Genomic DNA, 27,449 nt, shown 5'->3' with positions numbered 1-27,449 from the left:
AATTTCTTAAGTAAGAATCGGTTTTTCAGACAAATTTACTTCGTTTGTTAATTAAAGCTCCTTTAAACCTGGGGCTTGTAATGTGGCTGTAAAACTACTGGTTCCAGAAACAAACACTCACTGGCATATCATGCAAAAAGAAGAGGGACAAAACGATAAATACTGTGGAAGATTGCCACATGATAGTACATTCATAGATCTATGAACTTTCACATTGTGTGTTCTTACAAAGTACTTGAAGCAGACTACAGTAGGTTTGCTGCCAGCACAATACATAAAGCCAGCAGGAGGTTTTGGCAGGAATGTTTACCATCACCTGCGGTCTCGTGTTTGAAGCCACGGGTGGGCATAATGAGATTACTGGCTTAATTGGTTGCTTGATGTATCTGGATGATGCCAAGCTAGCTCGGTGTCTAACCAAAGTTTTTGATATTGTGGGTTGTCAGCCCAAGTGTGACTCACTAGAACCGAAGGCACTCAAATCTAACTTGACGAAAAGGAATAAGTAGATAGATCTGGTTACATCCTTGTACAGTACACTGAGTAGTAAATTTTACTGGTTTATATTCGTGTTCTAACATACAATCAGGATTTTCAGTTTAGTAGGTTTTATTACAGTGGTCACTTACACCCACACTAAAGTAAATATGTTAGCTAAAAATCTTGTGAATATGTTACCAATGCACCATATAGTGTCACAGCATCATATGTACAATATTTGTTTTGCCAATTTTGTCGCTTACATATGGTGACAGATAATGTGTACCACCTTCGAGGCTAGATGTGGTCGCGAGACGCTACATAAACTCGCGGCTATTATCGCTTTTAGGTTCTGTTCTATAGTGTGTTATAATCTCTTTTATCGTTTTCTTTACCGTGTGCATGAGTGTTGTTTTGTATCTGGCGTGTCCGCGGGCCAAAACACGTGGACTAACACAACTAGCCTGCACCACACATTTCTCCAGCGTGGGAGATGTCCCTCGGCAGCTACATGGGCCGGATGGTCCACCCCTGCCTCCCCGCAGGAGGCTGCTCTACGCGAGAGAGCTGGCGCCGGGCAATACAAGAAAACGGCCGAAAGACGATCGCCACGTCTCGACAAATTATACGGGACGGGTACACGACAACTTAAAGAAAGGTCTATTCCCCAGTCACTCGTTCTACACACCTCGCTGGGCCGCACCTCTGGCGCAACTCTCGCCGCAGCACCCCTCGTGGGTCTCCACCGCGGGACTCCGTCGCCACACTCCGGCGCCGCCGACGCACTTTCCCTTCGCCGAGGATCCGCTCGACGCCTCGCTCGCATCCGCTCGACGCCTCGCTCGCAACTTCGCTCGGGACTACGCCGCGCCCGCGACTCTATGGCCCGGAAACTCCGCCACGGGAAAACTCCCGACTCCACTGAACTCACTCACTCCCTGCCCTGGAAACTTTGTCCAAGGATTTCGCCACTCTGCCGCACCCACGGCATTATCGCCTGGAAACTCCGCCACGGGAGAACTCCCGACTGAACACTCAGAACTGACCGTTTGCCCTGATGTCCTTGGGCAAATATATAGGCCCTGGTACAATTCCAGAACACACGAGAGCGGCCGGGGCCAGTCGCGTCATCGCGAGCCGTACCGACGGCAGAAATCTCTCGAAACCACGTGTCGGCGGCTCGCATAACTCCGCAGCTGGCAGATTTCGGATGTCAAACTAACAGTGCTGCGCGGGGGGAGCGGAAGGCTGGAGGGAGATAAAGTGACGACCCAGGTGCGCATGGAACATCTCATGTTACGGCAGCCGCCAGCCAGCTCTGCACCTGCGCATGTCATGGCCTTGCTCACATTCGTAACATTATGTTGATGCCGCCGTCGGTGCTCTCTCTGAGAGCACAGGCCGTTATGTGTCCTCAACACCTGAATTAGGACAAGTGTAACAAACACATCCGCGCATGCCAGGTAGAGCAAGTAAGGGCAGTGCATCGAATGGCATGACGCTAGTCACGGCCGGCTGTGTTGTGAGACGCGCCCGGCCGGGTGTGGCGATGCGCAATCGAAACATAGTGCACATGCATTATCATTAAGAGAAATAAATAAAACATTTTATGTCTTTAATATTCATAAATAATTTGACGTCGTCCGACCGAAGGCCACCCTAAAGCCCGACCTGCAACCGCCAGTATTCACCCCCGCTAACGGAACGCGCCCCTAGCCATGGCCCACCCGAGTCAGGCGAGCCACCAGCAACCAAGGTAGAACCCGGCCCCCCACCCCCCCCAAAATAAACAGACCGTCATTAAAACCAACCACATTAAAAAACAAACATAGATTATTAAACAGTGTTACGTATTTATTTGAAGTTGGTCAACGAAAGTGCGACGTAGGAGTGCCCGGGCACTCACGTGTGTAACTACAGCAATACGCGTGTGAGTGTTCCCCTGGCGGCCTTCTGCCTGAATCAGTCAATCAGACCTTATGACATAATTATTCAAACCTTGTGTTGCGTCATTAACCACACCAGAGCAATCCGACAAGAGACGAACAGTCGCTGGTGTGACGTAAAAATTCAAACATAATAATTCTTAAATATAATAACTTTCAATTCGTAGAAGAGACGAATGACCTTGATTCAGCCTTTATAATTAATGTAAGAATTTAACATCATTAAATTCTCTTATTAACATATCAGATCAGAAACTAACGTAATGAGGTCAACCCTGGCGCGAGGGCCACCGAGCCTCGGCCGGACGCCATGACATGACGCCAGTACAACGCGACTCGTGGACCGGGGCGGACGCACGTCCCACGGAGAGACATCATCCTTTGTCCACACCGAGTTCACTTCTGGTAAATATAGTCATTCTTAAAACCCCTTTTTAATAATCTCTCCGTGTGTACCCGGTCCAGTTTTTCGGTCCAGGACCTAATCCGGCCGCATAAATCTAAGAAACCCCCCTGCACCACACTTGGTCCGCGGGGTAGGTTCAGTATCCGGTACGGGCCGTCTCCCGAGGACAGAACTTTTGTTAAACTCAGTCGCTCCGGCACTGACACTCCCCGTAAGGAAACTTTTGAGCGAATTTAGCTGCGGTCCGCGCTCCACTGCCGTGGACACGAGCACCGCATCGATACGCAGATTTACGGGATTGGCCGCCTCCAATCACCCTCACCCCTCGTTGAGCAGCCAGGCTCAGAAACGCCTAGGGACACGAGAATACGAAATAATTAGTGACTTTGTAACATTTCTTTTGTAAACTTGTGCAACGCACTTCTCTACGTAATATTCATAAACTTGTGTAACGCAACCTCGTGCGACACTTCTTTTGTAAGCTTGTGCAACGCACCTCTCTACGTAATATTCATAAACTTGTGTAACGCAACCTCGTGTAACATTCCTTTTGTAAACTTGTGCGACGCATCTCTCCACGTAACATTCGTAAACTTGTGTAACGCAACCTCGTGTAACATTCCTTTTGTAAACTTGTGCCACGTTAATTAAGTAACTTCCAGACTTAGTTGCGTGTAATTGTGTAGTTTTTGTATCTTGTGACGTCACCTGTTGTACGACGCGGCGTGTAACCAACAACGTTACACCAGAGCCACTGTCGCCTGAATAAATGACGCCCGTCATTTATTACCTCATTTCAGTGTATGCTTCTTTAAACCTGCTATCCCCAACCACCGCCGAGTAGGGAACTCCTTAAACCCACGCAACATCGCCGACGGTCCTAGTGGGCCACGCAGGGCAATCGACCCCACGACCCAACTACCGACTAGCACCAGAGCTAGTCTGGCGCCCACCCGGACTCATTACATTTGCAACAGCCACTCCCGCTAGGAACCGCACCGGGACTCGAGCCCGAGACCCCGGACGACGGAAAATTAATACATGTTGATTTAGATGTTTTTGTGTCACAAAACTGGCTGTCACCATCTTCCCGCACTCCGTAACTTTCCGCGGGAAATCAAGCCCTCCCTGGCCGGGTTGCCATGGAGAGTAGTCAGGCGCCATCCAGCACTCATCAGGGCCGGCAGCTCCGCGCACGTAAAGCCTTCACTCTTTGACCAAAACCAACATGTAGCTTCCATAGGTAAAAATCTGGAATCCGTTTTCATCTGCTCCACGGCCGGCCCTAAATCGACCGTGCGAAGTGTCGCGCGGTCCTTTAATAATTGTGTGTGGCTGTCATGAGCAGTTTCCTTTAATACGTAATTAATATTGTTAAGGGCAGCAAGCCGATGTGCCCGCGTTTCACGCCATAAGACCTTGGCCAGGAGTTTTGAACTTTACCCACGCGGGGCGGCATTGAACCAAACGTGTACAGTGACATTTAATAATGCATCAGTTTCTGGGACATGCCGTGGTTGCGTGCGAGTTTTCTGTACCCCCGTACCGCCGTGCCTGCGCCCAGCATTCGTGGCCTCCACACCACTACGAGGATGGACTCTTGGTAATTATGTATGCTAACCTGAACTGTAATTTCGCATCAGATTCATGCCGTTCTGCGGAACTCTCCCATGTTAGATTTTATCCCATGGTATTAATTCTAGTCTTAGTTCAAGCTATCAGCCACGTGTGTTCCCTACCTATGCCAAGGGCGTGCTAGGTGCGGGGATAGCCGCCACATATAATTTTGTAATTCCAGTTTTTAACCTAGGTCAGTAACAATTAGTTAATCAGAGTCATTCGTTTGTTTCGCTTTCCGGTGCAACCTTATTCGCCGCCTCCAGATGCGTCACGTGCATTCATCTCCACTACTGCTACTCTCAGGATAGCCTGCAACCCTCGGTGGGGTATTTCCGGGGAACTCCGCAAACCGTAAAACAGTGCCACCATTCGAGGGCTGTGTGTACGGAGATGAGAAGGTAAACGATGATACGGCCAGTTACATGATAGCGCCCTGTACCAGGTGATGTAATGTACCGTGTGACGTGCAAATAAATCCAGTTATATTGACGTGTTCTTTTAATCATTACAGCGTCCTGGGTGGCCTAAACAGCCCGGGGAGTCCTTTGTCAACATGTTCCTGCCTGCAGCCACGAGGCAAAGAACCCCGCCCTCGAGTCGAAGTTCTAGCTTTCACAATTTATATTGACTAATTTTAAAACAGGCAGCGGGAATGGTGTCAATGTACAAAAAAATATTAGTATAGAAACTAAAATGAAATCTAGTATATAATAGCTGCAGTCACTACAGTTTCGTGACTGAAAACTTGGGTGAGCATAGTGGGGTGATTGAAGCTGGATGGTTGAAATCTATTCGGGTGCGCTACAGGCTAGCTTGCAAACTAAAATAATTGTGGTAGCCCCAGTGTGGTACTCTAAGCTCAAGGTTGTTGGAAGATGCTGAATGAGTTAACTAACTATTAAAACAGGCACACTCTCCCTAAGCAGCACATGGGGCTGATTCCTGCCTATATTAGGTGACAAACTACTAAAAAAAAATGTTTTGAGAAAATGTGTTTTTAATCTCACATTACATATTGTACGTTTACAGAATTTGTACGGTGACGTCGTCTGGCCGACGACCACCCCAGAGCCCGACCTGCACCCGCCAGTATACGCTCCCGCTAAGGGAACACACCCCTGGCCATGGCCCACCCGAGTCAGGCGAGCCGAACAGCAATTTAAGACAAAACCGCGGAAACCTGAGTAGACAAGAGAAGAACCGTACCCATTCCTCCTGAAACATTAAATTAGGATTTTAGCGACAATAAAATCTCTTCCAGACACACCCGTTTGGAGTCTAGCGTAATGAGGTCACGCCTGGCGCGAGAGAGGCCGAGCCTCCCTCGGACGCCATGCCAGTTCGGCAGTTCAGCGCAGCTCACGGACCGGGGCGGACCTACGTCCCACGGAGAGGCAACATCCTTTGTCTACATTGAAAGTAACGTCCGGTAAATATAGTCACTAATTAACAAAACCCCTTTTATTACTTAACCTCTCCTTGAGTACCCGGTCCCTTTTTTCGGCCCAGGACCTAATCCGGCCGCATCAACTTAAGGACACCCCGCACCACACTTGGTCAGCGGGGCTGCTCTTCAGCATACGGCACGGGCCGTCTCCCGCAACGTACAGAACTTTATTTAAGGTCACGCGCACGGCGCTGACCACAAACCCGCAAGGGAACTTGGACAAACTTAATTGCAGTGCGTGTTTCACCACAGTGGGCACAACACCCGCGCCGAGACATTTGCATACGGGATTGGCCGTCTCCAATCGCCCGCCCCCTTAATTCAGTGTATTTTGTATCCCGTATTTTGTACTGCTAACTTACGTTACCCGAGTAACGAGTGCCACGTAACGTGTGCGCGTCCCCTTAATCCAGTGTATTTTTGTATCCCGTGTTTTGTATTGCTAACTTACGTTACCCGAGTAACGAGTGCCACGTAACTTGTGCGCACCCCCTTAATTCAGTGTATTTTTGTATCCCGTATTTTGTATTGCTAACTTATGTTACCCGAGTAACGAGTGCCACATAACCTGTACGCGCCCCCTTAATTCAGTGTATTTTGTGTCCCGCCTTTGTGTTACGAAATTACGTTACCTGCGTACCCAGTGAGACGTCTGAGACATAACAGCATCCGAGGCCACGTAACGCGGAACACAAACAATACGGCACCACGGAATAACAAGTAAACCCCCCCCCCCCCCGGGGACCTCTGTAGAGTGTTGTATTGTGTACGACTCGCTCCTCTGAATAAAATGTACGACACCGCCACCTCAACTCCACGTCTCTTATTTAAAATCATCTCACGCAACACCGCCGCCGGCCCTAGTGGGCCACGCAGGGGCACATACATCCACGACCCCAAATTCACGACTAGAAACGAGCTAGTCTGGCGCCCACCCGGACAACACAGATCAAGAACCGCCTTTTCCCACTAGGAGCCACACCGGGACTCGAGCCCGAGACCCCGGACGACGGCAATGGGAAAATTAAAGTGAAAGTTGAAAAGGCAAAACACATTACAAACTCGTTAGTTGCAAACACAGGCCTGTTATTCTACTGCAGTTGGCAGGGGACATGTTAGTTCTGATTGGAGCTGGCTAACCATGTGAATGGCTTAGTTAAAAACAAATGTAGATCGGATTCTACAGCATAAGCAGTGATTGTACATAGTCTGTGCTGAAAAGAATTACATTTATTTCCAGCAGGTGTATGCACCACTTAATTTGTGCCATTTACCATAATTTTTGGGCACAAGTTTTGAATTTTAAATTTAATTTTTCATTTTTAAAGAAGGAAACCAAAAAATAAAGTTGGATTTTTAATTTAATTTAATTTTGATTCCATTACTGTACTCTCCGACGTGATCTTGTGCAACCCAGTGCACCTGCACTTGTTCTCAGGCCCAATTAGATACTTTTACTGACGATTGGTTAAAGCAGCATTTCGGCCGCTGTTTGCATTACGTTTTCTCCCTGTAACAGTATGACTTTACGTGCTAGCGAACTCCAACCTAAACCCAGCGCTAGCATGTTTCTTTTCTTGGAGGCAAGCATAGGTAAGCTGTTTGGCAGCACGTCGAGGAGCATATTACAGTCCTCGGCGACGCCTCGGGACGGCCGATACGACACTTTTACCAGGCGACTTAGCAAGTTTTGAACCTCCTTCCCTCATCACCCAACTGTGGCTTCTCGGGAACTTCAACCCGGAGCATCGACTTCCATTGGTCTCTCCAAGGACATATGCCCTTGTCCAACAGAGCCGTCAGCGAAGCCTGGCGGCGGCAAAAATCCCTAACCTTGCTCTGTCCGCTGGTTGCGAGTGCGCCCAGTGCACTCTAGCGGATGTTTCTGTGACCCTCCAGCCAGTTTCTCATCTTGGCCGCCCGAGCGCACTACTCATCCCTCCCATAAAAGACAGCTTGTCATAGTCAACTTTGGAAGCAGTCGCGGTGCGATTGCGACCTCAGATCACCTGCGACCCTGGTGAGCGCGCGGCGAGCGCTTTTGAAGTCTGCTTGGCCCCTTCGGGCATCTTCGGATACCTTCGGGCCATCACCACCCCCCCCCTTCTTGGATGGGTGCTGTAACTTTCTTTAATTAGGCACGCTGACACCATTTTTGAACATTTGAAGGGCAGCATCTGGACAGTACGGACCACGTGTCGCGATTCGCGTGAGTCCACCGCAGTGCGTTTCTCTCTCGCTGTCCTGGGGTAGGGACCCATTATGTCAAGGGCTATGGTTTAAAAGGCCTTCTGGGGCCGGTGGAGGCGTTGCGGTTCCTCCACGTCTGTTCTCCTTGCCATCCGATTCTGACAGGTGTGGCACTGTCTAACATACCTCCTAACGTCACCTGTCACTCTGGGCCAATAAAATGTCCGCCTTAAGGTCTCCAGTGTCTGCTCAGCCCCATGATGTCCTGCGAGCATGTTATCATGGAAAAAACTGATGATCTCGGTCCGCACCCCTACTGGCACAAGAGTGCACCATGTCCCCATGTTGCTGGTACCTGGGTCTGTAGCACCCCCTCCAGGCACTTCACCAATGCTGTCCGCATCTCTGCATCATCCTTCTGCGCCTTATACACTGCCTAAAGGAGGGCGCCCAGTGTGTCAGCGGGTTTTGGATCAGGGGCAGGACCTGTCTAAGTTGTCGCCAACAGGGTAGCTGGTTCGGGGACCTCCTCGTCTGCTGCCTGGTGACTCTGGGGAGGCACCAGGTCCTCCCAGCTCCCCTCGTCCTCGTATTCTGTGTTTGGGTCGGGGTGCCGGGACAACTCATCAGCTAGATGGTTGGCTTTTCCCGGCATGTGTTTGACGTGGAAGTCAAAGATTTGTAATGTCATGGTCCACCTTGTGAATTTTGATTTCCTCCCCTGCATTGTGTCAAGCCACTTTAAACACTGACTGTCTGTGTGTAATGTGAAAGACCTGCCTTCCAAATGGTGCCAGTAGCGGCCTACCGCCCACACCACGGCCAAGCAGTCTTGTTCAATCACGTCATACCTGCGCGCGGCGGGCCCCAAATTGGCGCTCGCATTCTCGATGACCTGGTGCTCGCCATCGGGCGCTAGCTGATACAGGACAGCCCCCATACCGACCTGACTTACGTCTGTCTGCAAATACAGGGGTCCGTCCTGCCGCATCCTGGCAAGCGTGTGACATTCTCTGAACAGCCGCTTGACCGTGTTCAGAGAGCGGTCGGCCTCCGTCGTCCAGTGGAACTTGGTATTAGGGGACAATAAGTCTGTCATAAAGGCAGTGACTGACGCAAATTCTGGAATGAAAGTCCTCAACCAGTTATGTAGACCCATTAGTCACTGCGGCTGCTTCCTAGTCTTCGGCGCTGGTTTCATGGCTATTATGTCAAGATGCTCTGGGAGAGGCCTGTACCCATCCGTGTTGACCAGGTGCCCCAGGAACTGGAGCTCCGCCGCCCCCAGGTGGCACATGCGCGGTGCGCAGGTCAGACCGTGCCTCGCCAGCCGCTCGAGTACCATGGATAAGTGACGTACATGGTCCTCTCATGTTCGTGACCAGATGATCACGTCGTCCAGGTAGGCCGTGACAAACTTGGCAACAAACCCGTCCAGGATGCGGACGATCAAGCCTGGAATATCGAGGGGGCATCCATGAGTCCAAACTGCATGACACAGAACTGAAACCTGTGCCTATCGGGGGCAGTGAAGGCAGTCTTTGGGCAGTCTGCTGGGCGGAGAGGCACTTGTTAATATCCCGACTTTAAGTCGAGGGACGAAAAGATGGTGGCATCGCCGAGACCCACCAGAGCGTCAGTAATGTTTATTAGCGGAGGAGCTGCTGGAATGGTGACAGAAGTTATAGGTTTAAAATTGAAGCAAAACCTCAATGTCCCGTCCTTTTTCCTAGCCATGACTACACTGCTGTTGTAGGTCCCCTCACTGGGCTCTATAACCCCGTCTCGGAGCATCTCCGCTATCGCTCCTGTATGGCCTGCTTCTCAATGGGCTCAAAGTCGTGGGGTTTGACAAAAATTGGGTTGTGTGGTCTAGTTAGTATGCTGTGATCGGCTACGATAGTGTATGCTGTGATCGGCTACGATAGTTCGTCTTAACATGTCTGTGGTAGCGAACACCTCCAGCTGCTGGGCCAGCATGTCCTCGAACAGCTCCTGATATTGCTTTAAATCATCATTGCCGATGTCCGCGAGTCTAATCGGGGTAGGTGGGACCTGGGGTTTGAGGCGGCCGACTCAGTACACTGTCCTTTGGCTCTGAATTCCCATGTGCAGCTTACCCTCCGCGATGTCAACGCTCGCATCCTCCTGGATTAGCCACAGAAGGCCTAAGATTATGTCCTCCCGTAAGCTCCGCATCACGAGGCATGTAGTCTGACTGCACTGGTCACGTATTTCGATGGTTACCTGTATACGTCCAGGCATGGGGGCGCTGACTCCCTCCGTCGCCAGTTGGACGTCCTCTCGTTCCGGCTGCAAGCTCTCCTCCTCCACCAGTTGGGCCGCGATGTACGAGTGGATCGCCGCCGTGTCCACCAGTGCGTGGATGGGTCGCCCATTTATGTGGATCAGCACCCACAGAAGTGCCGCGCCGCCGTCGCCCAACCTGCCCAGGCTTCCTTCGGTGTCACTACATCGGTCACTTGTAGTTCGTGGCCGGCCCTTTGTCGTTGCCTTCCGTGTCTGCTCGCCTGTAGGTCTGTAATCTCTACTTTCTGCGCCCTCTCCACAAAACTCAAAAATTTGAGCCCCGTGGCACTTCGCAAAAATGGCCTTAAGTCCGCCATTATAAGTTCACATATCACTGGCATAATAACACTGGTGGAGCCCTCTGGATCCAGGCGGCGGTACAGGCGCACCTTCTTATGAATAAATGCATCGACGCCCTCGCCCTCTGCCTGCGCTTCACTGTACAGCATTTGCTGGCAACTGACTCGAGTTGACGGTCCGTCAAAACGTCTTTTAAATAAATGCACGAACTCCTCCCACTCTATTAAATAGCTTCCCGTGTCCATCCACCAGGCATGTGCCCTGCCTTGTAGCTGTCCACACACTTTGTCCATCCAGTTTTTCTTTGACATGTTCCGCAGCCTGGCTTTACACACCCTGACGAAAGCTCTCAGATTCTCGTGCGGTTCCCCGGCAAACTCTGGCAATGACGTCGAGTCCTGGACAAGGTGCATGTCAACTGGCACTTGTCTGTGAGTGTCCTGTGACGTGTCAACTGTCAGTCGTGCTTTCCTGCGAAATGTCCGTGATTTTCATCGGTCTCCTCTTTCCTTGACACCCGTGCCCCACGGAAACGAACACGTCTCTAGAGTCGCGCCTACAACATCACTCGTCGGTAACGGTAAGTCACAACACACACATGATTCCCCCATATTCACTGTCTCCGATAACCCGTTTACTTTCCCACGGCTGTTATCGCTGTCCTCCATGTTCATTCGACACTTTCCACCCGGCCGAAGTTACATGATAACTCCTGTCGCCTTATCGCTCGGTACAACCGATCTCGGCATGGGACGAGCTGTAACGCAACCCGACTCGCTATCTCGCGCTCCGCGCCGCTTCATCGCGCCGACTTCCGCTAACCCTGCTCACCTCTGTTCCCCGTCCTGTGGCCTACGTGACTCTCTATCTCGCACTCTGCGTCAAATGTTTCCAAAATCTGAAAACATCTTAGACTTTGAAAGTTCGAAAGTTTGAAAAAGGCCAACTAGTAGGGCGCCATATGACGTTGTCAGGCTGTCCCTCCCTCGTTGATTTATGCCTGGCTGCCCAGCTGCTCTTGGTAGAGAAGGGTTCGGCCAGATTGGCCCAGGAGGAACCAGCTCGAATATGTAATTATTAAAAGTCTGTGTTAGCAGAATGTCTGTTTTATTCGCACAGAGACTCTTTACATGGGGCTGGCTCGGCTCCGCCTGCGACAGTCTGAAGCTTTGCACGGTAACGCGAGTATTATTCATCTACTCCACCACTGACACACTGTCCTGCACAAACTATATGCAACACTGAAAATCTAACTCTAAACCCATATATGTACAAACTTAGCGGGAAAAGAAATGACTATTCCTTGGTAAAGCGTGCGGTCCTATCATTGGTCTCACCCCGTCCCACGCTAATGTTGCGGTAATTTGCAGTCTATCCTGTCGCTGTCGGCATGCCGCGATTGGCCCGTGCCTGCTGCTTGACCTATTGGGCTAAATTCTTTACCCGACCGAGCTCGCTCCTTTGACCAGGACACTGTACCCAGTAGTCTTGAAAGCCTTTGCCGCTCCCCATGTCACAACGCTCGCGCCCACTTATGCGCTGCCCGTCTCGGCATCCTGCGTGGCACGTCTGTCCACATTGAAGGCTTGTCGGCGACTGCCGCTCTGCGCTCCGTGTGCGACTAACTCTCTCCCCCCTCCCTCGCGTCCCACGCCACTCCTGACGTGTTGCAGGTGGGAGACGGTGAGGCAGTCACCCAGTGAACAATGATTAACAAAAACCCTTCAATATTAATAAATACACTTGACGCCGTACCCGCTGCCTGTCTTAAAATTACTATATTAAAATTACGTGAACAAGGATTTTGGCTCGAGGACGGGGTTCTTTGCCTCGTGGCTGCAGGCAGGGACGCGTCGACAAAGGACTCCCCGGGCTGTTTTGGCCACCCAGGACACCATAACTATTAAAAGCACACGTAAACATAACTGGTTTTATTGACACATCACACGATACAGTACTTCACCTGGTACAGTACATCTTCACGTAACTGGCCATATCATCATCAACCTTCTCATCTCCGCACACACGCCCCTCGAATGGCGGTACTGAATCATGGTTAGTGGAATTCCTTAGAGATACCCCACCGAGAGTCGGAGGCTATCCTGAGATGGCTAGTGGTGGCGACGAAGGCGCGTGGCGTACCTAGCGACCACGGAAAGTGAAAGTCCGGACGGTGAAACGGAAGACTAATTAGCTAATCACTTTATAAATGCTCTAGATGTAACACTGAAATTATACACTACACATGGCTGATGGCTGGAACTAATACTAACATTTAAACGATATAAATTACGTAGTACTCAAACGACTCATTGTCGAGTCACACACATTTAATTAAGAACCGCGCGACACATTGTATGGTTGATTTAGGGCCGGGCGGGGATCGGATGAAAAACGATTTAGAAAGTTACCTATTGAAGCTACATGCTGAATTTGGCGCGAAGATTGCAGGCTCCCCGTGCGCAGAGCTGCCGGCCCTGGTGAGTGCTGGATGGCGACTGACGAATCTCCCTGGCAACCCGGTCAGGGAGGGGGTGATTTCCCGCGGAAAGCTACGGAGTGCGGGAAGATGTTGACGGCCATGTTTGTGATATCAAAACATTAATCAATTATTTAGGAAAATTAGTTACATCAAAAGTTTTAGTTAATTCTTTTAATTAGAAATTCATGTGCCCTATGGCTCAGTTGCGCATTGCCTCACTCGGCTGGGCGCTTTGCACAACACAGCCACCCGTGACTAGCGTCACACACCGTTTGATGCACTGCACTTCCTACGCTGCTCGGCATGCGCGGGCGTATTCGTTATACATGCCGTAATTCAGGTGTTGAGGACACATAACGGTCTGTGCTGACAGAGGGAGCACCGATGGCGGTGTCAAACTTTAAAAGGGATATAACAAATAATATTTACAGCACTATAACAATAATTAATGAATACTTTTATTTACACAACCTCCGAGTCTTCTAAAAGGAAATTCCTCTTCGGCCGTTGGCCCCCCTGGCGCGCGAGTCTTCTCCCCCCTGCTTTAGCCGCACTGCACTGCATAATATGGCGCAGTCGCGACAGAGGTCAAGAGAAGGCGTTTGCGTGGGGTAACGGGCTTCGGAAGCTAGGTAGACACTTGGGTCGATGTCAAAGTTATTCCTTCTATTGAGAGGATATAAACAAGCATGTGCAGCTTGATGTAATTAATTAACATGGAATGAAGGCGTTTGTTACCCGAGAGTGTAAAGTATATTATGTTAAGGGAATTGTCATGTAAGCACTCAGCTGATTTTATGACAATAATGAAGCGGACTTCCCATGCCTTGATAATGGAGTTATCATACTCTGATTCTTAGGTACAGAACTAATGAATCGTACAGTAATGGCTATGTATCTATGTGTACCAGTGTCAATGCCTTATTATTCGGCTCGACCACACAAATAATGTTTTGTACAAGCCTTTGATTTGTAAACGTATTTGGTATATGTGTGTACCAAGTTGTCGCTGGTAAGTGGACTGTCACCGCTGGGGAATGGACTATAATACACCTCCCTGACATACCACCCCAGTATAAACTAAATTGAACGCCGCACCAGGCTGTGAAATTCCAGCTGCGGCTCAATCTTGGCGAAGACCATACCAAATGGAACACCCACTTCATTAATCTCTTATTTTATCTGCAGTGGTGCACCAACTAGGCCACCAGCCATGGCCCTAATGAGCTACTCCAGGGCCACACTTTTGCCCTGCTGGGCTAACTCCATGTCTCGGAGGTGGTCAGGGCACATGCGCACCACTCAACGAGATCCTTATGGATGAAAATCGCCAACAGGCATAGTTTATGGCCACCAGAGACCCCCAGTTTTGCCATATATCCCTTTTGATGAAACCTGACCAGTTAAGAAAAAATAATGTTTGTGTAGGTTTTGCCCACAAATGGATTGAACTAAGCGAGGTAGTGATGTGCCTCTGGCCTACCACATATTTGGGGAGACTGCCCATGAACAATACCACCAAAATCCACCGAGACAATCTGCATCTCATCCCCACCGAATCCCCAACGACACCCACTAACCTTAGCAGGAGAATCATCTCACCAGCCAGACCATTGTGCAGAACATACAGGGGCACCGATCCTCGACTATATAGTAAACGATACATAGACTAGTGATCCAGAAATGGGAATCACTCAGCTGTGGGAGACACCTACACGCGACTATGCTAGGTCTAACCAAGCAGTAGAGATAGCTCACTTTGAGCCCCGAACCCTGTAATGCATGTATTCTGGAACTATAGTTGGTTGGCAGACATAATGTGTTACCAAGCTAGTTCACCAGTGCCACCAAATGCAAACATAGGCGGGTGGAAACCAGATGCAGGCTTAATATTACAGTATTCCAAGGTGTGCTCCAGAGTGCTGCTTCTATGTATCTCACAGGTTGGAGCTTGCTAAATGGTGAGATAAAATTTTACAGTGTCGGTGAAAAAGAATATTGTAGATAAAGTTGTGCTAAGATGACATGTAAAAAATGTTTTGACAGAACCAAATGGCAAGAAGGTTTTAACCTAGTACTTGCAATTTATAAGCAAATAATGTATTCACAAACCACTTTATTTCATTTAACAAATGTTATAAGCTCTCATAGAATTAATTTAAATTAATTTTACTTGGTTTTCTACCATGCTACTTTAAGCTATTACTACATGTCTCCTGCCAGCAAACACTACAAAATACTGAGTTACTAATATGCAATTTTAAGGAAGTTTTGATACAAAAATATTGTTTGGCTGCTGAAGGAAGAGAGATGTTTTAAAAATGCAATTTATGTAATGGTAGCTATCAATTTTGAACTTACTATCCTAAGTGATATTTTCTACAAAAAAAAATACAATTTATTTTATTTAATTGAAATTTTTTTAAAATTATAACATGAAATTAGAATAAATTAGAAAAACGTTTCTTCTGACAACTTGAATTTAAGTTAATATTTAACAATTTCAGTTTAATAAAATATTTATTGATTAATTATATATGATTCTTGTCGTGCATTGAAATCCTAAAGGCTTTTGAAAACATTGAAAAGGCTAGTTATATTTTGTTAGAAGACGCAAAAGGGCTGCTGATTTAACCATTCCATTTCATTGATTGAATTTGTGTTGGAGCTTGTGTAATATATTTACATTTATTTGAAGTCAAGATGACGATTGTTACCAAACCAATTTCTGAAAAGAAAGCAGATAACTTGGAAGAACCGTTAGTGGACAATGAAGAACTTGAACCAATTGTAAGTTAAGTAGTATTAGATGTTGCGTAGTTCAATGTGGGAAGTTAAATGACAAAGAAAATGGGAGATGGTATCGCCGCTTGGAAACCGAATGATACTGTTAAATTTTTTTTATTAACTTTGTTTCTACACTATTATTTGTTTTACTTAGTAATGTTTTAACTTTTTTTTTATTAGTTTTTCCCCGTGGTATTCTTGAAGTGTAGATTCTATTAAAATAAAATGAATTATTTGTATATAGGTGGGTTTATACTTGTTAAACTTTTGATTGGTGTTGGTCGTATGAGTTACTAATGAAATTTATTTGAGCTATGTGTGAAAATAAAAGTGTTCTTTCTAAAGGACTCAAGACAACTAGACGGTATTATGCCGTCTTTGCTTCCAGTTCTGAATTGATTATTGGTCTGTATCATACCTGGAGTCTTTGCAAGTGGGAAAAGTGGAAGATTCCTTAAAGCCTATGTATTTTGCAATAGCATGCAAACAGCCTATAAATAGTACAATTGCATAGACACGGCACAGAAGTTGTAGCTACATTCGCACACAGCACAGAGGTCGAAACAATCCAATATTTTTCACTCATTTACTTTATTCATAATTTTCAGTTTAAAATGTTTGAATTTTGTCAGCTATTGTTTACGATAGCAGTTGTTATTCTAAATCCACGCTTTTAATTTTACGGTTTTGTTCATTTCATATTTGTTAGGGACTATAATTTTAGAGAATTTGGGTAAAGATGGGAAATATGTAGTGTAACAGTATTTACGAAAAAAAAATGTTAAAAATCCGAAAATACTTTTATTATATGCTCTTTCACTTCCTCTTTTCATTAAACCCGGCAGAGATAAGAAATTCCAAATACTTTACCAGAATTTGCTTAGTTTCAACTCTGAAGCCCTGTTGTAGAGTCAGCAAGTTTAAGTGCGTTTATCGTGCGCTGAATCTCGCTGCCTTCAGCTATGTATGTCCTGGCGTGCATCGTATTTTAGAACACTCACATATTGCTTGGCGGAACGGCAGAGGTGAAGGGAGTTCTGAAATTCTTATTTTGTTAGGTCAGGACAAGATGGTTGTGTAGAGAGTTAATGGCAGTGCAGTGCAGTGCAGTGCAGTATTGCTAGGTTACTAAGTGTACTAGAAAAGCTTGAAGCAACTAAGGAGTAGAGTAGAGTTTGTAAGGAACCAAAAGCTTACTGTGGGTGCTTGCAAGCGAGGGCTTAGGTTCAACCCTCGGGGAGAATAGAGCCGGAGCGACTAGACTTCGTGTACAGGGCTGAGCATGCAGACACAACAAATAAATAGGAATATCCTTGTAATAACCTGTTGGTGTATTAATTGAAGGACACTATGACTTTCTCCTGAAATACCTTATAAACAGGCGACAAGTGCGAAGATAACGAACCCAGCGCCGGGCAATAGGTACTCTGACATCTAAACTTTTTAGAACAGAAAGAAAAAAAATCTGACAACATGGTTTTCACACACTACACACATCCATGAATTTACCCTGAAGGGTTGGTTTCTTAATTCCTACTGGTTCATGAAAAATACAGTTTAAAGCTTACATTACAAAACCTGTGTTTTCACAGTGCTGCCGCCATTCATCGTTGACCTGCGATCGTGTGTCTGTTCGTTTAGCACAACTATAGCCAACTATGGAAAGTAAAAAAAAAATAATAATTCTTTCATTTCATATACATTGAAGTTAATTCCTTGATTCTGAAGGCTTGATCCTGATGGCATGATCCTGGGGTACCTACTTGCTGCTTGCTGTTTTAATTCAATGATACTGTACATAAAAAAAATTTGTCATAAAATAATTATAATCGTAAGTCGAATAAAAATGATTTTTTTTTTTCAATGTACAATCCAAATTCTTTCTTATTTCACAATTTCTTTAATGTGCAGGATCTTCCGACATACTGAGTTAAAACAGCAACTTAGTTAAAACAGCAAGCATCTTGTACCACAGGATCAAGCCAACAGGACCATGCCATCAGGGTCAAGCCTTCAGGATTCAGCGATAAACTGGAATACATGAAACACCAGCCACATCAAACAGAATATAAGATGGCCGTAATCGAATAATTCCTTGGAAAGATTGCAAAATTCAATGTGTCGGCTACTTCAGTGCATAGCACGTATTCCTCACAGAAAATGGAGGACTTTAACTATTCTATACAAATTTTTGCCTCCCGTTAGACTCGTCTCTTATGTGACTCAAAATAGTACGTACCTACTTTATGCAATGTAACAAAACAAACATTTCGTAATACAATTACTTATTCTAATAAAACATCAAACATGAAATATTAGCATTAAAATTTTTTACAATATATAATTGCAATACAGTTGTTATTTATAAAAATTTCATTACAACACGTACATTGATTTAAGTTCTGCAAAAAACAATTTAAAAAACCCACACTGGTAAACAATGAATGTTTGTAATGTAAGCTGTTAACTGTTATTTTTCATAAACCAGTAGGAATTACAAAACCTTCCTTTCAGGGTTGATTCTGGAACGTCTCAGGTATATGGAAAACATGTATTCCTATTTATCGCGGGTAAACAGTGAACGGTGCTGGCAGTGTAAAAGCACAGGTATTGTAATGTAAGATATAAAAATTTAATTTTTTTCACAAACTAGTAGGAATAATTACGAAACCATCCCTTTGGAGTAAATTTAGGGACATGTGTAGTGTGTAAAAACAATGTTTTTCTATCTTTTCTTTTAGTTCTATAAAGCAGCGATGTCTGTTTCAGAACTATGGTTGCCTTAAATAGAATGAAAGAACAATATTTGGGCACCTATTACAATGGGTGAAAGAAGTTAGTCCCTTTAAATTTATTTTTAAATCTGGATAAGTACATATTCAAATTGGTTTCACTCATTATTTTTGAAATGCACATATATTAAAACAGCTGTCAGTTAATCTATGCTGCTGATGTAGTGTACGCTGATAGGCTGCAAACAGAAATTTGTGCACAGTACAAAGAAAAGTTATAAGTTCAACTTTCTGTGCACAGTGCACTTGCTGTTTTTCAATGTGATTACTGCTATTTATGTGCATTTAATTTCCATGCATCTGTACTGTGCGTAGTGATGGGTAGTGGAAAGTTTCCAGTCGGAAATTTCCTGCCGAAAACTTTCAAAAATGGAAAATTTACAGACCTCATGGAAACCTTGAAAAAAAGTGGAAACATTGGGAAACATTGAATTTTTTTTAGCTGTAACAGTTGAGTGCTGTTGAGTATATATGCAAAATTTCAACCGATATGGAACACATTGAATAAGGTATAGTTTTAACAGAGTTAGCTCAGTACCGAAGTAGAGAAGGTATGTGGGCCAAAGAATTTCTTTGGATGGCGCTTGAAAAAGGTAAAATTGAACCCTGTACTTGGTGGAAAGGTCTGTGTGGTCATACACAGCTGTCAAAAGAAGCAAACAGAATCTTAGGTATGCCAGTAACCTCTGCTGCTACAGAGAGGTCTTTCAGTACACATTGTAGTATACATACAAAACTAAGAAACCGCTTGACCACTGAAAGAGCAGGTAAAATATCATTCATTGCCCACAACTGGAAATTGTGTCACCACATCCTGGAGGACATTAAAAAATTGGAAAGGAAAGATTCTATTACTGTCATTGTGGAAGACAAATGTGAGAAAGTATAGCAGAAGAAAAAACTACCACAGTGTGTTTTAAAAGAAGACAGTGCATCTTGTTCTAACAATGAAACAGAAGAGGAAGAAAACAGTGATTTCAGTTATGAGGACAATGATGATTTCATTGGTTTCTAAGACCCAATATGACTTAAATAAGGACATGTTTGTTTCCAATTCAGTTAAAACTGTAACATATGTATGATTTCTTATTATGAATGCAACTAATTGTTGATCAATATTTTTTTTAGTGTTCTATTTGTTACAGCTTATTTGTCTATATTTCCAATCAGTTGATAAATTGTAATAATATAGTGTTAATATTTTCAAATCTATGTAGTCAAATATTTTAACTGTTATTGACCAGGTAATTGTTTTTTCAGAAGGAATCATTTCTTTTAAATCTGCAGTTAAGTATTCTTTACCTTAATTTTTCTTCCACTACATTAGCTTTTTGTAATGTTGAAAGCAGCTGATTAAATAATTTTCAGATTTAAAAACTGATTAGGCCTACTTGCAATGAATTTGTGAACTGTATTTTTAAAAAGAATAATTCCACCTAAATGTTGAAATTAATTTAGAACAGCACCCACAGTAAATTCTACATCGCTAACGAAAGATATTTTAATGTCCTCTTAATACTGCAACTATGAATACTGTATTTTACAATATTAAAATTTCATACAGTAGAGACAGTCACATGTCTAATTCTCTGAAATGGTTATTTATAAACCAACATCAAAGTTTCCTAAAATTTCCTATGTTTTTCGGTTTTTGGAAAGTTTCCATGAAAATTTCCAGGAAAATTTCAGATAGATAAAATTTTGGACATTTACCCATCCCTAACTGTGCGTGAGTTGTTGCGAATGTAGCCCAGTAATAAGCCAGTGGATTTTTGTGAGGTGTTCCTTGTCAATGCTCATTTTATCACCCCTCATCTGTAATGACTTCAAAATGGAGCTGTAGCAAACCGTATGTATTCGGTACTGAGTAACGGGTGCGCCATGTAGTAATGAGTAACGAAACGTTACACACGGCTGGATTTCGTTACTCGCATTTTTCGCATGTTTTATGCATGCGCGCGCATATTTGATGAATTTACGTTACAAAGAACGATGTTTGTTTATTAAGGAAAGTATAATTTGGAAATTCGTCGTCCAAGTTTTTTTACTGTTTATAATAAAGTATTTTTTTACAAATTACAAATATGTATTTTTTTTGTTTTTTATTATCGCGTATTTCCACGTTCTTTTTGTTTTCATCTTAAAAGATAATATAATAAATCCACTCTAATGAGATTTAATTGTTTCTTGGTTAACAAAAACTGTTAATCATCAAATATTGTTAATTGTTTATATTCTATTTATTATTATTTACGCGACGTCATACTGTACACGTACGCAATACAACTCGATTCGTTGCTGCAACATAACATAGCATGTTATGCGGTATCAAAAGTAACGAGTAACGTAACAATACAATAGTAACGAGTACTAATTGTTATAGTAACGAATACATACGGGTACAATTTTTTTCGTTACTTTTACACCTCTACTTCAAAATGAACAAAATGTTAGCTCTAATTTATCACCACTTGTGATGTACTTTTATTGTCCCTTTTACACTTGTGTAGTTTGCAGAGCAGAATATGTTAGTGCTGAACTTTCCTAAATTACCTACATTTGCTTGTAGGTACATTACTTCAGCCATCTTAGCTGCATCTGAGATAAGTTTAGTAACCAGCCCTAAAACAATATGTTACAGATATTCCATCTCACCCATCATATATGTAATAATTATACTAAAAACATTTTGGAGGTAAATTCCTAATTTAAGCACTCTTCTCAAGGAACAACAAAAAAAAAAAAAAAAAAAAAGTGAATTTGCGAAAATGGTTGTTTGGTTTATTTATAATGTTCCTCAACTATCCCCTAAAACATCATTTTGAAATTCACATGGGATACCTAGAAAAACTCAATTTTGAGGAGGGGTATGAATACCAGGGAAATTATGTGGTAAAAACACTTTACAATCTGGAAATTCTTAAAAAAAATTAATAATTTCCAAAAATTTGCGATGGAAGTGATGTCTATATGCCCTATTAATGTTTGATCAGAAAAAATTTGGAAAATAGAAAAAAAAAAAATTTTGAATTGTTATATTTTCTGTTTGGATGTGTGACAATTTCCTACCTTTATTTTGCCTGGATTCTTAAACTCAATAGTCTGAAGGTTCATGAGATATAGTTATTGTGGTATGAAAGTCATATAAAATTAGAAAATAAATGCACAATATATTTAAATCGCTATAGGAATATGATAAATATAAACAATTTGCTTGTTTTTATTGAACTAAAACGATACAATTTGCCTTGACTTAAAACATTTCGTATCAAAAAAGTTTCCCAGAATCCAGGAGAAATTAAAAACTCAGTTTTGCAACAATTTATACATTTGAACAATTTAACAGTTTTTTAAATGCACATGAGTTAAGCTAACCAAACTTATACTGTTACAGCATTGCTCATTAATTACCATTTTTGTTACATTGAGGCAGTATAGGTAAATCAGATTAAGTATATAAATAATAGTAGGTATTAACAATAAACTCTGCTGTAACGGTGGATCTTAAAGTTTCACAAGGATATGAGGAATGAACAGAAACAAGGTGTGATTCCGTCTGAATATAATTACTCCATATTTATTTAAGGAAACTTATAACAGATATTAAAATGTGTTAAAATACAATTGCAATTGGAAGAAGACTTTAGGCGTATAAATAATATTGTATTCTGGCCAAGTGGTTGTTTGATAAGCCTGTTCTATGGTAAACTGCACCGTGAGCAAATCCTAATCGCTGGCTCCCCACCCGAGGTGCTTAATATATCCACCTCCACTGCTACATCTGCTCCTACTTCTTCCTTAGCGCCTGGAGGGGCGTCTCACTAGTTCAGTGTGAAATTTAACAACAAGGATTTTAATCTATTTTACCAGAATGTAAGAGGCCTAAGAACGAAAGCAATTGAATTTTCTGAAAACATCTCACGTAGTGATAATGATTTAGTATGTCTAACTGAAACGTGGTTCACCGATAATAGTCTAAATTCTCATTATTTCAACAATAATTACCTTATTTACAGAACTGATAGGGACCCTGTATTAACTTTGAAGAGTAGAGGTGGTGGTGTCCTGACTGCTGTTAATAAACATAAATTCAAAAATGTAACGTCTACGCATGAATATGACTACCCAGGAATAGAAGCTGTCTGGATAAATTTAAAAACACATGATAAACCTTTAACAATTCGGAATATTTACATTCCCCCTCAAACAACTCCTTCAGTTTATGCATCATACTTTGAAGCCTTTGAAGATAATTTTGTGAATCCTGATGTCCCTTTAATAATAATTGTTGATTTTAATGTTCTAGGCATTGACTGGTCTCAACTGCATACCCAAAATATAGTTCAATCAAATATTAAGTTGAAAGCCAGATCATTAATCAACTTTGTATCAACAAGAGGTTTAACTCAGGTTTAATCATACTCAACCTTCGGCCCAACTCTTGGACCTATGTTTTACTAATATTGAATTATGTCTGGTTAGCAAAACTCTGGAACCACTAGTTAAAGAAGATAGTTTTCATCCTGCATTAGAGATAACCTTCCAATTTGATGATATGTCAATAAACGATAATACATCGTCTTCATATAAAAACCCCCGAGGGGGGTCGCGAAGCCTTACTCGAGGGGTCGCCGGCTGAAAGAAAAAGGCAAGGTTCTAACACTACAAAAACAAAGTACTTTTACTAAAAGTAAACAGCCGACTTCTTAAAACCATATTTATTACATGAATCATAGTATTTTGCTGCCGACTAAGAGCTTTAAACTTTCGTTCAAAGAAATCCAACGGCTTATCAGCTTCTTTTTTATGCTTGGTTGTGAGATGCCGCATAAGCTTTGATGGTTTCATACTCTCATGTGATAAAACATCGCCGCAAATTACACATTGAGGTTTATTATTTATGACTGTGAACCCGTATTTCAAATAACTGTCATTGTAATGGCTTTTTGGGTTTGTTTCACCACCACCGCTATTGACACTCATACCAGATGTTGAAGGCTGCGATCTAGAAACTTATCCATTTTACAAACGCGCTGAGCAAGTGAAAAACAAAAGAATGACGTCCGTACTCATCTGTGACTACGCTTAACTGGGTGAGATGAGAGTTGAAACAAAAGAACATTGCGGGCGGCGGCGGGTGGCGCGCGCGGGTCGCTTCCTGTCGCCGCAACGACAATGCGGCGTGGCAACGTGGCCGTCGCCGACGCAGTTTGGCCCGCTCGAGTTGGCGTCCAAGTAGTCGCACGTAGCCTTACCAACTTACCTCGTACTTTCAAAACTCTTGCGGCTTCCTGCAGAGTGTAGATCCGAATAATAGATAATTGTACCAAAATAGAAAATACCATTAACGTAGTCTTTTAATTAAATAATTTCTTTGTCTTTCTGTGACACAAGGGGTTCGCCTGAATTTTTCAACTTGTAAAGGGGTCGCGAAAGGAAAGGTGGGTCGCCAGCTGATAAAGTTTGGGAACCACTGCCCTATAGCATACCTGCCAACCTTTCCGATTTTTCCGGAAGTCTTCCGAATTATAACTGCTCTTTACGATTTTCCGAAATTGTCTGAATTCTTCCTATTTTTGTAATTAAAATAGCTTCGCGGTAAAAAAAAGTCGGTGTCTTCCAAATCGATTCAACATTCATGTCGATCGATGTATCGCGTGTTGTGCTCATGACTATTGATTGTTTTTTCTCTTGATTACACAGTTCTACAGAGAGTACGTCGTCGCTTGTTTGACGGTTATTTAAGATATGTGATTTTGATTTATAATTTACGAGCTGCTATTACGTATTAAAATTTTAATTTCAAATACATTTAAACTGGCAAAATACGTTGTGGTCAACGAGTGCAACGTGAAACAACTGTTTACGAATTTGTTTACTTTGTTACGGGCTATTGCCGTTGCCTCGTTTAGGCGTTTGTGACAGGTTATGAAGCACAAACTTTCTGCATTATGTTTTCAAAGATGAGTAGGAAAAAACAATATTATTACCAGACATTCCGTGATACATATAGTGCAGAGTTTCCATGCATTTTAAATTCTGACAAAGGGGAAAGGTTTGGTTTTTGTAAGATATGCAGATGCGACATCAACATATCGCATGGTGGTAAAAGTGACATCAGCGTGCACATCAAAAGTGCGAAGCATTTATCCAACGTAAAATGCCAAGAAGATAATCACAAACTTTCAAGGTTCTTTGTTAAATCTGGGGGTGCAGATCTAGACATTACGCGATCTGAGTGTTTATTTACTTCGTTTTTGATAGAGCATAACATTCCTCTAGCGGCCGCAGATCATGCAGGTGCGCTTGTCAAAAAAATGTTTCCAGACTTGGAAATTGCCAAGAAATATGGATGTGGGCGTACCAAAACTTCTGCTATTATGAAAGAGATGGCTTCGGATGCAAAATCCGGAGTAGTGCAGTACTTAAAAAGTTGGCTGTTTTCAGTCGCAACTGATGGTAGCAACGATACTAGTTTTCTGGCAAAATTCTTATCGGAAGCCAAGATAGATTCTGTGAGTTGTATTCTTGTGTGAAATATTGTGCTGATCTTCAAGTATCACAGTCAAAATGTAACAACACACAAATTTTTTTTAATATAGCTATAGCTTATTTGATAGTGGGTGATTTGTGTAATTTAGTTGTATTTTAGCAGTACAAGTCTGCATTGTAGCCATATATGTAATTTTTTTTGTCGAAATTGGTAATTTTATTTGTGTTTAATAATCTTCCTAATTCAGATTTTCATAGGTTGGCAGGTATGCTATAGTATTCTAACCAGCTAATAAAATCTCTTAAGAAGAAATTGCACTATCATAAATTATATAAACAAAATCTGAATCCATTTTACTATTCATTATCCTCAGATTACCGCAAGGAAACTAAATCACTTCTGCGTAGAGATAAAACAAACTGGCTTTGTAATTTTAACAACAAAATTAAACAAAACCCTAAAAATTTTTGGAATTATGTTAAAATAATGAGAAAGGGTTATAGTCAGCATCCCTCAATTAAAATTAATGACTCAATTACGGATAATAATAATTTAATTGCGAATTGCTTTGTTGAATATTTTTCAAGTGTCTATGTAACTTCTAAAAACAAAAATAACCAATATATTTCCACTTGTAGTTCATACAATATCCCTATGTATCTCAATTAGTCTAGTCCTTTATGGAGTATAAAAACCTTAATATATTCATTGTCCACAGGACCTGATAACATACCAAATTTTATTATCAAAGGTTGCTCCTTAATCCTTGCTCCTCTCTTACAGCATATATATAATTTCAGTATTGTAAATAGCATTTACCCTGACAAAATGGAAAATTGCCAAGGTTATTCCTGTACACAAAAAGGGCAAAACTTCTATTGTTTCAAAATACAGCCCTATGTCCCTTTTAAATGGATTTGCCAAAATATTTGATAAAATAATATTTAAACACTTAGCGTTTAATGTAAATAATAGATTGTCCGATTCACAGCATGGGTTCAGAACAGGTAAAACAACCATGACAAACTTAGTCTCTTTTCTTAATCCCATTTATTCTGAAGTCATCACACATTGTCAAGTAGATGTTTGTTACTTTGATTTAGCTAAAGCTTTCGACACTGTTAATCATCAAATACTACTCAGAAAATGTTCCAAAATTGGGCTAAGTGATAAATATTTATCATGGTTAACAAGCTACTTAAATAATAGAAACTTTTATGTATCAGTACAGAATATAAATTCAGATCTCCACCCAACTCCTTCTGGCGTCCCTCAAGGTGGCACACTATCTCCTTTACTTTTCAATAACTACATTGATGATATAACATCTGGATTAAAGAACTCATTTGGCACTCTTTTTGCTGATGACTTAAAGATATATAGAAAAATCACTTCATATCATGACAGTTATCTACTACAATGTGATACAACAGAAATTGCTAATTGGTGCACAAAAATAATTGATTAATCTAAACATGGAAAAAACTACTATCATTATCTTCTCTAGAAAAATCTACCCGTTGCAATATGAATACAAACTTGATAACTCACCTATTACTAAATCTCAACATGTGAATGACCTAGGAATTTTACTTGATCAAAAATTATTTTTCCATCTTCACATTGAAAACATTATCTCGTTATCTAACATAATACTTGGTCTAATTAAATTTATCACCTTCAACACCTCAAATATCGACTCTATTCTCTGTATGTTAATCACTTACAACCTATCAGAGAGAAAAAACTTGTTAAAAAAATTATTTTTTCGGAATCCAAAGATTAATCATCTTTATGCTCTAATGTGTTTTTCCTAACTTATTTAATACTAAATATATTATTATAAAATTTTATTTCAATCTATGGATACCAACTTTAATTATCTACATAATATTATATGTTCTGTGCCTACTTACCTTAGTTACTTGTAGTATAATCAACAGTGTTGTAATGCATTATATTTCCTTTGTACTATCTTTTACTTTGTGTTTAAATTATTTACACTAGGTAAAACTTCAGATGGTGTGTCCTTCGTCTGTGTCAATGTTCTAATTCTTTTTGTTTTGTATTTGTTAATTGTCATTTTTTTGTGTTTGTTTTTATGTATGGTGGCTACCACCCCGGCTCATCGCTCTTGGTAGTCATCTCGCAACTTTAATAAATAAATAAATAAAGAGCTCTCTGATATATTAAAAA

General features: G+C 42.5%; 1 protein-coding gene across 1 annotated transcript in view; it reads left to right on the top strand.

Moving 5' to 3' along the window:
- Positions 1 to 15,733: 15,733 nt before the first annotated feature.
- The window catches only part of LOC134534360 (integral membrane protein 2B), a 32,655-nt gene continuing 20,939 nt past the window's right edge, over positions 15,734 to 27,449 (top strand). Inside the window, exon 1 of the mRNA XM_063372793.1 lies at positions 15,734 to 15,971. Coding sequence (XP_063228863.1) covers positions 15,885 to 15,971 — 87 coding nt within the window. The 5' untranslated portion in view covers positions 15,734 to 15,884. The remainder of the gene's footprint in view (positions 15,972 to 27,449) is intronic.

Source organism: Bacillus rossius, chromosome 1 (assembly GCF_032445375.1).
Source record: "Bacillus rossius redtenbacheri isolate Brsri chromosome 1, Brsri_v3, whole genome shotgun sequence".
Lineage (NCBI taxonomy): Eukaryota > Metazoa > Arthropoda > Insecta > Phasmatodea > Bacillidae > Bacillus > Bacillus rossius.
Note: the sequence above shows the minus strand (reverse complement) of the source record. Positions and strands in the feature narration are given on the sequence as shown.